The sequence below is a fragment of the Hemitrygon akajei genome, chromosome 25 (assembly GCF_048418815.1).
Source record: "Hemitrygon akajei chromosome 25, sHemAka1.3, whole genome shotgun sequence".
NCBI lineage: Eukaryota > Metazoa > Chordata > Chondrichthyes > Myliobatiformes > Dasyatidae > Hemitrygon > Hemitrygon akajei.
In genome coordinates, this window is record NC_133148.1 from 39,590,258 (window position 1) to 39,608,060 (window position 17,803).

At 42.2% G+C, this 17,803-nt stretch overlaps 1 protein-coding gene across 2 annotated transcripts in view; it reads left to right on the forward strand.

The window, feature by feature from the left end:
• The window catches only part of LOC140716535 (striatin-3-like), an 88,175-nt gene extending 73,428 nt beyond the window's left edge, over positions 1–14,747 (forward strand). For both annotated transcript variants that reach the window (XM_073029344.1, XM_073029345.1), the window contains exons 15-18: positions 35–133; positions 4,492–4,578; positions 7,051–7,257; positions 9,495–14,747. In XM_073029344.1, coding sequence (XP_072885445.1) covers positions 35–133; positions 4,492–4,578; positions 7,051–7,220 — 356 coding nt within the window. In that variant the 3' untranslated portion in view covers positions 7,221–7,257; positions 9,495–14,747. The remainder of the gene's footprint in view (positions 1–34; positions 134–4,491; positions 4,579–7,050; positions 7,258–9,494) is intronic.
• The last annotated feature ends 3,056 nt before the right edge of the window (positions 14,748–17,803 follow it).

Genomic DNA, 17,803 nt, shown 5'->3' on the forward strand with positions numbered 1-17,803 from the left:
GCCTGTATTCATTGCATTTCTCTGTCTTTCTCAGCTGCTAATCAGATCAACCGGATTGTCACTCATCCCAAGCTGCCGGTCACCATCACTGCACACGATGACAGATGTATTCGCTTCTTTGATAACAAGACAGGTAATGATACTGATGTCTTAAAGAAGATACATACAGTACTGTGCAAAAGTCTTAGGGGTGTGTGTATGCACACACACAAAAACACATGCACACACAGACACCTGCTCCCTCCCCTCTCTCTTCCCCTTTTCCCAACCATGATTCCCCTCTCCCTGCCCCCTTCCCACTCTCACTCCACAATAAAGACCCACAGCAGAATCAGTTTTATCATCACTTACGTATGTCATGAAATTTGTTCTTTGTTTGCAGCAGCAGTACAGTGCAATACGTGAAATTACTACAGGTCTGTGCAAAACTCCTAGGCATCCTAGAGAGATAGATGTATTTAAGACTTTTGCACAGAACTGTTGTGTGGTAAATGAGGTGAGAGGCATACAACATTGTTTTGAATGGTGAACACAAGAGATTCTGTTAATCTGAAACAACACGCATAAATTGCTGGAGGAGGTGAAGAAACAGTCTACATTTCGGGCTGGCACTCTTCAGGACCAAAGAAGGGTCTCAGCCAGAAACGTCAGCTGTTAACTCCTTTCCAAGCCCTGCTGAGTTCCTCCAGCATTTTGTGTGTGTCGCTTTGTTTTAAATAGTGCAGTTGCAGTTCTTGATCAGATACTTGCTGTGGCGAAGAATGAGATATGATCTCATTGAAGTACACAATATTCTGAAAGAGTATCAGGGATCAACTTGATTTGCCATTTATGTTAATGGGTATTCAGAATCCACTGTGCTGTTCTTGCACGACATGCAACTAAGAGCAATATTTAACAATACTAAAGAATTATTAAAGTAAAGTTAGAAGTACTGATATGGAACAAAATGTGCATAAGTAGTACATAAGTACCAGGATGTATTCACAATGCAAACATCATTAGAAAAAGTAGTTTCGTGTTTGCAGTGCAGTGATGGGGATAATAGCTGCAGAGTGGTTGATCAGATTAGTTGTCTTGGGGAGGAAATTTTTGAGATTACCTGTTTTTTTTTTGTTTTAATAGCTCTGTAGCACTTTGCAGAAAAGGGCTTTTGGAAAAGTCCATTTGCTGGGTAATATTTCCTGCCTGCTTCTTTGTCCTGGAGTTATAATTTCTGCAGTGATGGTAGACTGCAGTCAATGACCTTTTCTGATGTTCTTGCGGTTCACTCTAGTTTTTGTGTATTGTGAGAGGGTGCTGCATCTAACTAGACAGTAATTTCTATTCTGAGGATGCTGTCTATTAAGACGGTGTAGAATTGCACCAGTACACTCTTAAAAGATAGAATTTTACCAGCAGCCCCAAAAAATGCACTCTTTGCCAAGCTTTGTGGTTATTAAGAGACGTGGCTCTCCTACGAGAGGTCCTGCAAAATAGTGATACCGAGAAACCCAAATGTTGAAATGGTGCTAACTGTAGAGTTATTGATGAGTGTGTGGAGAGGAGATGCATTTCTCCTGGTTGATATGCCTCTAGGTTCACACTAAGAGGCTGTTTTCTTGACCTGAGATAGATAGATAGATAGATACTTTATTCATCCCCATGGGGAAATTCAACTTTTTTTCCAATGTCCCATACACTTGTTGTAGCAAAACTAATTACATACAATACTTAACTCAGTAAAAAATATGATATGCATCTAGATCACTATCTCAAAAAGCATTAATAATAGCTTTTAAAAAGTTCTTAAGTCCTGGCGGTAGAATTGTAAAGCCTAATGGCATTGGGGAGTATTGACCTCTTCATCCTGTCTGAGGAGCATTGCATCGATAGTAACCTGTCGCTGAAACTGCTTCTCTGTCTCTGGATGGTGCTATGTAGAGGATGTTCAGAGTTATCCATAATTGACCGTAGCCTACTCAGCGCCCTTCGCTCAGCTACCGATGTTAAACTCTCCAGTACTTTGCCCACGACAGAGCCCGCCTTCCTTACCAGCTTATTAAGACGTGAGGTGTCCCTCTTCTTAATGCTTCCTCCCCAACACGCCACCACAAAGAAGAGGGCGCTCTCCACAACTGACCTATAGAACATCTTCAGCATCTCACTACAGACATTGAATGACGCCAACCTTCTTAGGAAGTACAGTCGACTCTGTGCCTTCCTGCACAAGGCATCTGTGTTGGCAGTCCAGTCTAGCTTCTCGTCTAACTGTACTCCCAGATACTTGTAGGTCTTAACCTGCTCCACACATTCTCCATTAATGATCACTGGCTCCATATGAGGCCTAGATCTCCTAAAGTCCACCACCATCTCCTTGGTCTTGGTGATATTGAGACGCAGGTAGTTTGAGTTGCACCATATCACAAAGTCCTGTATCAGTTTCCTATACTCCTCCTCCTGTCCATTCCTGACACACCCCACTATGGCCGTGTCATCAGCGAACTTCTGCACATGGCAGGACTCCGAGTTATATTGGAAGTCTGATGTGTACAGGGTGAACAGGACCGGAGAGAGTACGGTTCCCTGCGGCGCTCCTGTGCTGCTGACCACCGTGTCAGACCTACAGTCTCCCAACCGCACATACTGAGGTCTATCTGTCAAGTAGTCCACTATCCAATCCACCATGTGAGAGTCTACTCCCATCTCCGTTAGTTTGTGCCTTAAGATCTTGGGCTGGATGGTGTTAAAGGCACTAGAGAAGTCAAGGAATGTAATCCTCACAGCACAACTGACCCCCTCTAGGTGAGAGAGTGATTTGTGCAGCAAATACGTGATAGCATCCTCCACTCCCACCTTCTCCTTATACGCAAACTGAAGAGGATCCTGGGCGTGCCTGGTTTGTGGCCTCAGATTCTGTATTATCAGCCGCTCCATGGTCTTCATAACGTGCGACGTCAAGGCAACAGGTCTGAAGTCATTCAACTCCTTTGGTTGTGGTTTCTTCGGTACCGGGACAATACAGGATGTTTTCCACTGTCTGGGTACTCTTCTCTGCTCCAGGCTCATGTTGAAGATGCGCTGTAGTGGTTCTCCCAGCTCAGTTGCACAGGCCCTCAGTAATCGTGGGGAAACTCCATCCGGTCCAGCCGCCTTGCTGGTACAGATCTTCCTCAGTTGACCTTCCACCTGTGCAGCCGTAATCCTGGGCGTGGGCAAGGTCTCCTGTGAGTGGCTATTTTCCTGTGAGGGAAGTAAGCCTGGTGTGGATTTCTGCGGTGAGGATGAGATTGAGCTGTCGAACCTGTTGAAGAAGTTGTTCAGCTGGTTCGCTTTCTCCACATCTCCACTTATGTTCGCCCCCCGCTTTGCACCACATCCGGTGATGATCTTCATCCCATCCCACACCTCCTTCATGCTTTTTTTCTGCAGCTTTTGTTCCAGAATTAATCCAGAGGTTATAACCTTTGGGGAATTAGAAAAAATGTTTTTACACAAGTGTTGTAAATCTTTGGAAATTCTCACCTCAAAATGTAGAAATTAATAATTGATTATATTCAGGACTGATAGATCTTTGGTCATGGGAACTTTTCTGCAGAAGTGATGGGACCTACAGTCATAATATCAGTGTCTGTTTGAACAGGGTCAACGAGTTAATTAGCTTTTTGTGTCAATCTCTTGCAGTGATTGAGATGGCAAAGTGTCTGTAATGAGATGCAACTTAACAGCATGTTGCAGAATGAAATAGTAATGATAAAACTTTGTGTTAGCTGTGAACCTTATTTCCTATGATTGATGTTGTAAAGGACCCAACAGGAACCTGAGCAGTATCCAGTTTTAATGTACAAAGAAAATTGAAGGAGAAGCATCTGGTTCAAGGTTCAAAGTAAATTTATTATGTAAATATGTCACCATGTACTACTTTGAGATTCATTTTCTTGTGGATATTCACAGTAGAAAAACTACAAAGATGGACAAATAACCAATGTGCAGAAGAAACAAGCTGTGTAAATACAAAAAAGCTCATAGTAAAATACAAATAAATTAATAATGCTTAAGTAGAAATCTTTAGTTCCCCCCCACTCATCACAATCACAGCACAAGACTATCTTTTAAAAGATTTAAACATTTAAGAATCTATTTTGAAGTGTTTACCTCATTTTGTATGCCTAGTTCTATCCCTAACATGATCTTTGAAGGGAATTTTAACCTTCAGCCACAATGAGATGGCGGGGCAGACTCTGGGCCAAATGGCCTATTCTCTTGTGGTGCTAAATTTGACTTTGACACCTGGCTGCTCCCTCCAATTATTAATGGAAATATGTGAGAAACCCGACACCACCTGAAACCTGAGTTGAAATTTGAATCAAGTTGAGGCACAGAGCACAGTCTAGATTTGGGAATATGGAGACAACCATTAACATGTCCAGTGCGAGACATAGTGGAGTGAGCATGATTGACTGCAATATTGTCCTCCTTCCTGACTCTGATGTTCTTCAATCCACTTTTTAGGAAAAATGGTTCATTCAATGGTTGCTCACTTGGATGCCGTCACCTCTCTCGCAGTAGATCCTAATGGAGTATTTCTGATGTCAGGAAGTAAGTATTGCTCAAATCTTTCATCTATTTAGTCTGCTGATTTTTCTACACTTTATCGCATTAAGTTCTGCAAACACCAAAACATCTCAAAATATAGCGAGTTAAGTGCATTTGTTTCGAAAGGTGTTCAGATGACAGGAGACACTCAGTCACCACTTTATTAAGTGTGATCTTCTGCTGCTTCAAGGTTCATTGTGCACTCAGATACAGGCTTCTGCATACTGCCGTTGTGTCATATTGTGTTTTGAGTTACTGTCGCCTTCCTGTCAACCAGTTTGCTCATTCTCCTCTGACCTGTCTCAAGGCGTACTCGCCCATAAAGCTGCCACTCACACTTTTCTCTGTAAACTCTAGAGCAGGGGTTCCCAACCCTTTTTTTATGCCAAGGACCAATTCCATTAAGCAAGTGCTCTGCGGACCCTAGGTTGGGAACCCCTGCTCTAGAGACTATTGTGTGTGAAAATCCCACAAAATCAGCAATTCCTGAGATACTCAAACCACTCTCTGGCACCAACAATTATCCCTTAGTCAAAGTCACTTGGATCACAATTCTTCCCCATTCTGATGTTTGGTCTGGACAGCAACTGAACCTCTTGACCATGTCTGTATGCTTTTATGCAATGAGTTGCTGCTACATGATTGGCTGATTAGATATTTGCATTAATTAGCGGGTGTACCTAATAAAGTGGCTACTGAGTGTATATGCAGCAATATCCCACAATTAACATTGGGATAATTGGCTATGTTTATTTTGAGTGGTTTCTTGAAATATGAGGCTACGAAAAGTAACGATTACGGATGATTTTAATTGTTTACTACCTTAGGGTGTGGTGCTGAAGGGTTAGGGAAGGGGTATCGAATTTGTCTCTGGGGTTTGATAACAACTGGTTAGTAGCCATGGTGCTGTTCTTTTAGTTTTAGTATGTAATTAGTTTTGCTACAACAAGTGTATGGGACATTGGAAAAAAGTTGAATTTCCCCATGGGGATGAATAAAGTATCTATCTATCTATCTATCTATCTATCTTGAAGAGTTAAGTTTTGATAAGAATTTTCCCATTATATTCCACCTGCCAGACAGATGCCTGCCACTCTGAGTTTCCAAGCAGTAGCTAATTAGGTGAATTCACTTCTTGAATGTACTCAAATCAGGGAAACATTACGCAGAGCATTGTTTCTGTAGAATGGCGACACCTACTGAATCCACTTTGGATGAGCTGTCAAACTACAATCTGCAGTTATCTCAATGGAGGGGCAAACAGCAGCTCCCAGTCCTCCACTGAGAGAGCAGACAGGAGAAAAATGGTGGAGGGGGGGGGTCGAGAAGCAGAGTGGTGGTGATAAACTGGGGGGATTGACACATTGGCACTTCTGATTGCTTTGGTGTCAGTGGGTATCTTTGAGTCTTTGCGTCTGATTCCTTACCGATTCCATTTTGAGAACGGAGGTAAGTGAGAACTTGCCAAAGGCTAGATGGTGAAGGACATGTCGTTTATTTTTCTATGGATTTACTAATGCCAAAAAGATGCACTCTGTTACACAGCTGATGGGTATCAGATATTCCAAGAACAATGTTACCTGGTTTGCATTGAAAGGTGAAACTAAAATAAAAGAATTGAGGCTTGGAGAGTTGTATTATTTGTTTATTTATTGAGATACAGTGCGGAATAGGCCCCTCCAGCCTTCAAGGGTTGCTGATACAGTAAAGCGTTGTGCTAATCACTATGCTACCAAGTTCATGTACTATGCTCATGTTTTTCTTGTTATTGTGTCTGGAAATTTAAGAGAAGCTTGAGTAAGTACATGGATGGGACAGGTGCAGGAAAACACTTGCTAACAGCTTGACTCAGTTGCCCAAGAGTCTGTCAGAAGGATTGTGTAGAACTGAATGATTGCTGCACTCTGTCTTTTGGGTGAATTGTTAAATAATTGAAAAACCGTGAGTTTCCCCAGGTATTAACATTGACTCACTAACTTTAAATGAGAGACTTTCTCTGGGTGGATTTAGGTCTATAGTTTCAATACAGATGCCAACTCTTTCAGTCAGTGTGTGTTGCATCTTTGGAAGGCGTGGGGCTGCGAGTCAAGCGTATATTCAATTGGGAAACTTGGGGAATTGAGGATTCCTGAGCTCTATAAAACCAAAAGAGGGTTTGTAGTAAACAGTTTACTGTGTTATTGAATGGTGTTCCCAACCTGGGGTCCAAGGACCCTTCACTTAATAGTATTGGGCCATGGCATGAAGGTGGGAACCTCTGCTCTAGGATCTATTTGGCCAGCTACTGGAAATGATCTGATACTCTTGTGCTTATCTCGTGCTCTTTTGTGAGAACTTGCCATGAGATAATTGACAGTATTTCAATGGTACTTTGGAATGTCTATCATTATCTGTAACACTCATTAATTTTTTAGAGGTTTTGTCACTATTGTAGACTTTGCAAGTTTAAGTTCCTGAATGTACTTGTTTGCATAGGTCACGACTGCTCAATACGCCTGTGGAACCTGGACAATAAAACCTGCGTTCAGGAAATTACAGCGCACCGGAAGAAATATGATGAAGCAATTCATGACGTCACCTTCCACCCAAGCAAAGCTTATATTGCTAGTGCAGGAGCAGATGCCCTCGCTAAAGTGTTTGTATGACACAGTTTAACCTCCCTGGTCTCATTCCTCTGAGCAGGTGAGCTTCAGCCCACTAGGGTAGAAAAGCACTTTGTAACATAATGTTTGATTCATTCTATATGGGGGAGGTGGGGTCAGGGTGATATTGGCCCAGTACTTTTGTGTTGCGAGTGCCATCAGCTCATGGCGCCCTATGGATAGTGTAGTTGTTCATGGGGTTTTCGTGGCATGTAGTTTGCCGGGCCTTTCTTCTGCACAGATACTGCTGCTGCCCAGTTAGGGTCCTGGCCAGATTCGTATGGTAAAATGGTAGGTGTGGTTTAACTGGTGAGATAGTTAATTTTGATGCCTCAACATGCACAAGTAATTGACCCCCCTCCCCCCCATATGTGGTATAACTGACATGGGAAGGGTTGAGAAGCTTCATTCAAGTTTCCTTCAATTGTCTTCTACTCTCTTTTGGATGGCTTGGCACGGTAGCGTAGTGGTACCGGCAACCTGGCTGCTGCCTGAAAGGAGATTGTATGTTCTCCCCATGACCACGTGGATCTTCTCCCACAGTCCAAAGATCCAAAGTTAATTGATTATTGTAAATTGTCCTGTGAATAGGCCAGGATTAGATTGGGTTGCTGGGCAGTGCAGCTCAAAAGAAAAAAAAACAGGATTGGCATTGATAATCAACCAACCGTACCTTCCTTTAACACAGAAAAGTTGACACACCTGTCACGTTGTCTTACGCACAGTTTGGCAGAATACATACTTCCCATCGACCGTTACCTTGCATTCTTGCAAGACGCAGTGGGGTTATCCTGGTGGTCCTTTGGTGGTGTTCATGTTGGCCAAAGTGTGCTTGTGTTAATCCTGTTTCCCAAGTCTTGGTCTGCCACCTTGTGGCAAATACTGTATAGTGACACACAGTATTGTGCAAAAGTCTTAGGCACCCTAGATTTTTTTGATATGATTTCAGAAACCTTGATCTCAACATCCTTGAGGCTGTCTGGGATTACCTGGAGAGATGGAAGCAAGTGAGAAAACCAAAATCAGCAGAACTGTGGCAAGTTCTCCAAGATGCTTAGAACAAACTACCAACCGATGTTCTTATAAAACTACACAACAGTGTACTTGAGAGAATTGATGCAGTTATAAAGGCAAAGGGTGATCACACCAAATAATAATTTGATTTAGTTATTTTTACTGTTTACTCCTCTTTATAGTAATTTTTTGATATTTAGAAATTTTTCATTATTTTGGAAGCATCTTCACTTTACACAATTTTTTACATTTACCTCAGACTTTTGCACAGTACTGTATATATAGTTAGATAATATATTTATTTTAAACTTTGTGGGTTTCTCTACAAGGTGGCAGACCAAGACTGAGTCTATAAAACCGCAGGGAGCTTTTATTTATTTTATTTAGAGATACAGTATAGTAACAGGCCTTTCTGGCCCAAGTCCTCTCTGGCCGATTACACCCATTTGACCAATTAACCTACTAACCCGTATGTGTTTGGAATGTGGGAGGAAACTGGAGCTCCCGGAGGAAACCCACACAGTCACAGTCACTAGTGTTGTAATAGCGCTCTGCTGACCACTGCGCTACTTTATTGCTCCTTTGTACGTGATGGGTTTACAGTCCTTTGGGAAAAGAAAACTGTCAACGTTTCTTTAGCAATGCTTTAATTTACCTCCAATCTCTGTCCTCTATTAAACTCTCTGGAGTGTATATGACCTTTGTTGTCAAGAATCACATAATATGATACAGGTGACCACCAATGTTACAGAAATCTGCCCTGACAGAATTTTCCAGAAAAAATTGATGTACAATGTAAAATTCACTTCATGGAGTTAGTGTGAAAAACAGTAAATGAATACATTTTTTAACTCTCAGTGTCTGCACAAAACATGTAGCTTTGTATTACAGAAAATAGTGATAACAGCTTGTTTCATGGAAGTGTGCCATGCACATATCCCCTGTAATGTAGTGTTTGCCCATATTTGCTGAAAATGGTTAGATTTATTTTGGCATGTTAGCAAAGCTAGAGCCATATAGCAGCCATCTTCCAGTAATACCTGGCCTGCCACAAAAGGTGAAGAATTCAGAGGAAACTTACAAATATTTGTGGCTTAAAAAATAAATCCCAGTATGTAATTTGAATGTCACACTTCTGCCATCTACTGGTCAAACATAAAATCAAATGTATTTTCTGTCATTTATAAAGGAAGATGTAGTAAGTATCTGGTTTATCTTTACCTTTTAATTTACATTTTCTTCCTTTCCATCTTCCCTTTCCAGACTGGTTTCTGTTCATCTATAAGGGTTGATCCCACATTCCTCTTCGAACGGTTGCCTTGAATTGGTGAATGAAGACGATTTGCCTCCAGCCTTGAAATTTGCAGTCCTGGGTTGTGCCCATTCACACTTTCTCAACAAAGCTCAGGGTTTGCATTTAAACCTTTAAATGGGCTTGCGTTCACTGAACTTTCTATAGAACATGTATAAGTTTTAAGCTTTTAGAAAGAAAAATTGTAAATTTTGTATGGGTATCCAATAGTTGGCTGTGTGGAATAAGTAGAAAACGTAGCAATGGTCTGGGTCAAACCATATAAAAGTGCAAGAAAAGGTTTTGCGCTTAGCTAAATTATTTTTTTAAACGGTTGGGCTACTTTTTAATACAGCCTGGAACCTTGATGAATATATTTCATTTTCCCAGACAGTTATCCACGAAGTACCAAGATGTCAGTAGCATGGGGATAAATATAGTTTCTCTGCACTCCCCACAAATTCTGGGAATTCTGTGAGGGCATCCACAGGAGTGGACCAAAGCCCCCCTGTATGTTGTGTACAACCAGGATGGCTTGTGACCACCCCTCCCCTCATCTGAGGATCACTTAATCCGACGGTGTTGAATGTACTCTATTAACACCATGGGGTAGATTTTGCAAAATAATGTTCCTGCTTGTCTGACGCTGGACAATTTAATTTGACAATTAGTAATTTTCCATACAATTTTGGATCCCTTCTTGCAATTCTTTTGAAGGCTAAAAGCCTTCTTTAGTATCTCCTCATTACTGGGGCCTTTGATATCCAGCCTAGTGGTTTGTTTTGGCACTATCTCTGATGCCTCCTGATGCAATCTTCCAAGAGCACCGTACAATTTAACCAATTACTACTTCGGATCTTACTAATTTACTTAAATGTGTTTAAATCTGCAAACCCAACAAGGAGCAGGGATTATATCTGCGGCCGTGTGTGACCCAGGAAGGAATGACTTTACATGTGAGCCTTTATCACAGATGCTAGTTAACTAATAAGGAAATTTCCTGTGTCAGTTGTCACTGTTAAGTACAAGTGACTAGTATGGGAATTTTGTTTACACAAAATAGTGCTTAAGTCATTAACTGAGAACAGGACATTTCTTTATGGTGCCGATAATTTCCAACAATTTCACTAGCATGAAAACAATGAGATAAACAGATAACCCTTATAGTTTTTGTGGTTCTGCAAATTCACATGAGGAATTTGGATGAAGGGGTCAGCTCACATGGCTCCATTATAAAGATTAAGGATTTCAAAATCCTTTGGGATTGGCTGGCCTTCATGGTGGTATTCCTAGTATATCAGGAAGGTGTAAAATACGTGGCCACCATAAAGGAAACCAAACTGCATTTCATGCTGTTTAATTAGACCATAAGATATAGGAGCCAGAATTAGGCCATTTTGCCTATCGAGTCTGTCCGTCATTCCATCATGGCTGATTTATTGCCCTCCTCACACCCATTCTCATGCCTTCTCCCTATAATCTTTGACACCCTTACTAATCAAAAGCCTATCAACTTCCACTTTAAATATCCCCAATGACTTGGCCTCTACGGCCATCCATGGCAGTGAATTCCACCTTGTATCTAATAATGTCACCGTCTCTGAGCCACTTGAACAATGCAGTCATAGGCTGCCTCAGTTTAATTCGCTGCTGCCAGGAATCCTGTTATCCATTTATCCTTGCTAGGTGGGAATTTGTGAACATCAGCTGAGAGCGGGATTGGGTTTGCTGGCAGATTGCCTGCTGGCATCATTACCAAGGCTTCCAAATGGAAAGTAACCATTTGCCAAGGGTGGCACAGTCCTCTCCTCTGAGTGAAGAAATGTTATTCATGAGCCTGATATTGGCAATACCTCCAGAAAAAGAAAAACTCTTACATTAGCAGAAATGCAGAATGTTTAGAAGTGAAATAACAGTATACGGGATTCTGGTTCCTAAACAAATAAAATTTTCAGCTGAGGCTCTCTGAACTTCCTGCAGGGACAGTAACATCACTTGTGCCAGTGTTCAGGTAGGAGGTGGGGAATGGCACGCAGAAATTCAGACCCACTCTCCACCCCAATTTCATTTCAGTGGGCAAATTGTATTTGAAACACATGGCATTCAGGGAAATGCCTTAGCTTAATAAGTACAGGTCCTGGAAACTTCGTTCTCTGTCGCTTCCTCAGCTCAACTTGCAATAGCATTGTTATCAAACTGAAATGTAGCAGTGCTTTTAGGACGGGGCATGATTCATAAGAACCAGCACTTCAGCAATTTCTGACCTTTTCCATTTATACACTAGCATGTCCCATTCAGTGTATTTTCAGCTTGGCTTGGTCCTGTTGTCACTCAAGTGTATCCTAAGAACGCTGGTTTAAGTCCAGCAGCTTAACCCCACCGTTCTTATAGAAACAAAGGTAGTAGTATATCTGGCCAATTTGCTTACTGCCCATTACGCCACTGGCATTTAGGGCAGCAAAGAAGGTCCTCCTCCTGTAGCGATGTTCAGGGCTCCCTTTATCATGTCAGTAGCTTCCCCTAGGTTTTCACACAAGGCCGAGGTGGAGACTCAGGAATACCATCACACTCAGATGCAGAAGGATTTTTCATTGCTGTTTCTAGCACCTTTGTTTTACCAGACAGGGTTGTTAGCCCTGAGCTGAATCCCTGAACATGGAGGACTAACGCACCACTCTTTGTCTGGGCCTCTACCCTTTGACTTGTTGTGGGTGACCCTCTCAAGAGCCAAAGCATAAAGCCCTGACTCCAGCCAGCATAGCTCTATGGCTGAGTGAGGAACACAAGCCTCAGACCCTACAACGAGATTGTGGTCCTCTTGGAGGATCTGGCCAACTTAGAACAGTTCAATGCTCAGCATGGTGTTCAGTCTCTCAGAAGAGCTACCAGAGAGAAAGTAAAAACGCTGTACCTTTTTGGAACCATGAATGTCTATTCCTTCAAGGAAATAACTTGCTTCCAGTCCCTCCCCCATCATTCTCCTGACAAACAGCCAAACTTCACCAGTTTATTCCCTGTTTGATAGCACTGTGGGTATGATGTGGGTAAAATATTTAAGTACAATGGTCTAATGGTCCAGAGACCAAATTGCAGATCCCACTGCTCTAGCCAAGGAGTTGAAATTCATTAATTTTGGAAATTAAAAAAACTAAATTTACCACAAAAAATTTGGACTATTTTAATGGCAGATCTGATTCAGTCAATGCAGATCTCACTGTTCTAGTCTAGTGGAAGAGTTGAAATTCGCTAAATTTACCAAATTTGGAATAAAACAAAACTGAATATAACAAAAAAAAACTTGGATTATTTTAATGGCAAATCTGATTCACGAAGGTTCTTGAGGGAATGAAATTCTTACCTCCTAATTGCTTTTGAAATTGGCTGGGAAAAACTTCACATGTGCCAAACTGTATCACAGTTTAAGAAGATCACTGACCATGACACCTTGGTGACAATTGACAATAAGCATTAGCCATGCTAACAGCCTCGCCTGCCCATGTTCTAAGAATGCTTCTGATAGGTGCCCAGATGGTCAAGAAATGAAGTAGTGCGAATATCTCAACCCTGCTTGTCCCTGACCCATTTAGAACACAAATACCAGGACTGTGTGCTTCTCCTGGTCTGTCTGGTGAGGCATTCTGGACTGGGCTGGGGAGACAAAATGCCTCTATTTCAATGCTCTTCCACGGTGAAGAAACCTGCCAACACTCACTGCGCAGGTTTATGCTCAGGTGACAGCTGCTAGTGGAACTCTTACCTCATCATGTGCATGGCCTTCAGAGAGGAGGAAAAAGGGAAAGAAAATACCTTGAGTTGCACTGGGTAAACAACGGCAACCTCCCATCTTCATACTTCATTAATTGCATGTAGTTAATTAGCAAAGAGATCAATACTTCACTCAACTGTGTTCCAAGGAGAATAAGTGAATTCTGCAAGCTGCATCCATATTACAATAATCCATCAGTAGTCAGTTTTAAAAGTCAGTGTTGTCTAAATCAAACTATAACCAATAATGTTTAATAGCAAATACTATTATGAATGTAAATACGCAGGGGGCAGCAGCACCAAGATGTTTTAATTGCTTCTGGCTTTCTAGGGCTTAGTTGGTTATAGATTGTGTGGTATACAATTGGGATTATTATTATTTTGTTTGTACACTTAACACTTTGGGCTTTTGCGGAATCTCAGGATGAAGCTGAACTTTTATGGGCTTCATTTTAATCCCCAAGTCAGTGCAGATAACAGCAGGCACAGCAATTGATGATAAAAGGTGGTTTAGCTTCGAGCAGGATAAAATAATGTTAGCCTTGCCACTGAGGAGTTCATTTGCAAGGGCTAGGCGAGTCACTAGAAAGTGTGTGGGAAGGTCTGTGTGCGGTGAATGAATTCGGGTCTCTAGGTGAGTAGGGTCATTGGGTGAAGCTATTCAAACAGTAGGTAGAGTTACTGGAAAGATCATTGCAGTTCAAGTGGTTAGGAGTAATAGTGTGTGAGAGCATAGGATGGATGAGGGAGAGAGGGTAGCTGGTACTGGGTTATGCCAGGAATTTGAATATAAGGTAGTTTGAGTGTGATGTGTGCCAACATCAGTGGCTTTTCAATCTGGTAAATCAGCACCCAATAAATGAATCTTGACACCTCCCTCCCCTTTCTCCATCTCTCTCTGTCTCCATCGTCAGTCATGGCCTGTCACACTGCTAGCATTTAAGGCAGCAATGAAAGTCCTCATCTCTTTCTGTCCTTGGCCATTTTCTCTTTTGTGCCCTAGGTGTGGTTTGTGGTCCTCATTTCTGCCTCGACAGTATGGCGCCAAGTTGTCTTTGGTCTCTCGCATTTCCTCCGCCCTTCAGGGGTCCAATGAAGTGCTGTCTTGATGGTAGAGTTGGCCTCTCTTCTCATCACGTGCCCAGTTTATCTCCAACATTTCCTCGTGATGATTGTTGCCTTGTCCTCTAGATGACGCTAATTGGAGATCATTCTTGGCCAGAAAATAAGGAGGAGACAAACTGTCGACCAATATCTTTATAAACCTACAGATTCCCACAGTTACCTTGACCAAAACTCTTCCTATCCGTCTCCTATAAAAATGCTGTTCCCTTTCCTCAGTTTCTTTGTCTCCGCCACATCTGTTCCCAGGATGCGGTTTTCCTTTCCAGGACATCAGAGACGTCCTCCTTCAAAGAAGGGGGTTTCCCTGCCCTCACTCGCCCGAACATCCTCACTCACTCCATGAGTCCTCTTGTCCTCACCTACCACCCCATGAGCTTCCACATCCAGCATATCAACTTCTGCCATCTCTAACAGGATCCTACCACTAAACATAACTTTATCCTCCCTCCTTCCACTTTCCGTGGGGATTCCTCCCTCCATGACTCTTTTGTCCATTCATCCCTTCCCACTAATCTCCTTCCCAAAGTGCTACACCTGCCCATTCACCTCCACCCTCACCTCCATTCAGGGCCCAAACTAGTTCTTCCAGGTGAGGTAACACTTCACATGCAAATCTGCTGGGGCCATCTATCGTGTCTGGTGGGGACCACTTCATCAAGCTCCTCCACTCCATCCGCCAAGAGCAGAACTTCCCAGTGGCTACCATCTTAATTGCCATTCCCATCATGAAAATGTCAGTCCATGGCCTCTTGTTTGATGAAGCCACCCTCAGGGTAGAGGAGCAACACCTTATATTCTGCCCGGGTGGCCTCCAACATGATGGCATGAATATCAATTTCTCCTTCCAGTAAATCATTTTTTTCCTCCCCTCCTCTTCTTCTATTCCCCACTCTGGCCTCTTATCTCTTCTCATCTGCCTATCACATCCCCCATGTCCTCTCCTCTCTCCCTTTCTCCTATGGTCCACTCTCCTTCTGCTATCAGATTCCTTACTCTCCAGCCTCTTACCTTTCCCACCCACCTGACTTCTATCACCTTCTAACTATCCTCCTTCCCCTCCCCTATCTTTTTTATTCTGACGTCTCCCCCCCCCCCCCACTTCCTCCAGTCCTGGTGAAGGGTTTCAGCCCAAAATATTGTTTATTCTTTTCCATCAACACTGCCTGACTTGCTAAGTTTCTCCAGCATTTTGTGTATGTGTTGCTTTGGATTACCAGCATCTGCAGCATTTCTCACGTATAAAACAACTTCTATTGCAATTCCAGCAAGATCATACAATAGTTCTTAGAGTATTTACTTCCTCTGCTGGTTTAGTTGGGAAGCAGTACAGTGAGAGCAGCTCATAAATCAACACGTTCTTGTGCTCAGATTTTCTGCCGCTCTACTCTCCCATTTGATCTTCAGTTGATTTCTACACAAAGGTGCAAGGTTTCCTGTTTGCTGATTACTGCTGGGAAAAGCCCTCATGTAAACTTCAGGGGAATATATGACCAGTCTTGCTGTGATACAGCCCCTCCATTCTCCTACCATATTCAAGCAGCCACAAAGTACTTATTGCAAATCTACTTACAATCTTGGCATAGTAATCTTCAAGAAGGGAGTATTGGAGTATACAGTACTCTATTATATTACAAGCTAGCAAACTGAGCAACTGTAGCCTTCCAGTTATTTATATAAGTGTGAACAAAATGCCTCAAGTTGTTGTTATCCATTTGTTTCAGCACTAACATTTCCTTCATGTGGCATTTATCAAATAGAATCGAGCCATGTAGCAACCTAGGAAGCAAAAAAAAAAGTTCAAAGACTAATGACTTTAAATAAATAAATATATAAATATATATATATCAGTTCATTTGTACTGTTAAGGGTATACTAAAAGCTGTTCTATTACATTCAGCACTAAGTTCTGTACAACAAGAAATGTCCAGGTTTTTGGGCTTCATGGGATGTTTAGCTGATTCCTTGAGGCTAGAGAATTTCTCTTCACTTTTACCTCAGTTTGTTGCTGCTACCTGCTTGTTTGGGGATTTATCAGCTGTGCCAAGAAGCAACTTTACCAAACTGCCAGATCCACCAAATCCAGGCGACAATAAACTGGCAAACCAGTACAATCACACCTAAATTGCCAGAGCCTCGTCCGTAATTTGGACACTTCTACTGTACAGGACACTTTCCAGTCACAGAGCTTCTGCTTAAAACTTCTACTTCAACTAAATTCCTGTTGAGCTCTGTCCCGCTGTCAGTTTTCCTCAAGCTTTTTACTGATAGTGAGCAGGCTGGAACACCAACTTAGTCTGTGGACTAAGAACAGAATGTTGAAGAAATGTGTGTTTGGAAGGAGCATAGTTTGGAGGTTTTTAATTTTAAAAAACACTTGTATAAATCGGGCATTATCCCCTAGTTACCCACACAAAATGCTGGAGGAGCTCAGCAGGCCCCGCAGCATCTGTGGAAAAGAGTAGAGTTGACACTTCAGGCCGAGACCCTTCAACAGGACCACTCACAAATCAAGATCTTAGCTCAAATCTCTCTGTCGCTCACTCCTCCCATTTTATTTCTACACAAAGGTGCCAGGTTCGTAAAGTTCATATCTTATTACTATGACAGGAAACTGATCCCTGGAGACACTCCAGGCAGGCCAATCTAAATGTCCAGATTCTTGATTACCCATTCTGATCAAGGGTCTCTGCCCAAAACATCAACTGTTTACTCTGCTGCCTGGCCTGCTGAGACCCCCCCCCCCCCCCCCCCCAAAGGAATGCTTTGGATTTCCAGCATCTGCAGGTTTTCTTGTGTTTGTTATCCCCTAGTTTTGCAGAATGAGGTCTATATTATAAGGAACTGGGATCACTTAGTTCCATATTCTTTGATGGGAATATTTTTGTTTGCTTGCAAGAAATTCTAGACTGCCTTGGGATTTTGAAAGGGAATGGAATGTTGGACTCCTACTCTAGGGGTTTGGGGTTCCATTTATCCTTTCAGTCCTAATTTTTTGCTATAACTTAGCAGTCATGCCAGATTTCTTCTTGCCATTGAGTTAGGATGGTATCATGTCTGTTAACAAGCTGGCCTTCAATGAAATCTTTCAATGATTCAGAAAAGAGAACCAGTCAGTAAATATCTTGTTTCTTTTTTTTTCGTATTTCTTCCCCATAGTAAAAGCAGAAGACATCCTCAATCTTAAGCATGCATTTTGGGTGACAGATTCTGAAAGTTCATATTTTATTAGCATGACAGAAAACTGATCCCTGGACACACTCCAAGTAGGCCAATCTAAATGTCCAGATTCTTGATTGCCCGTTTTTGAATGGACCCTTTATGTCACCACAGTTGGGTTTTTGTAGATGATGTTGGTGCCATTCTCCTGAAAGCATTCACGGGTCTGGGCATT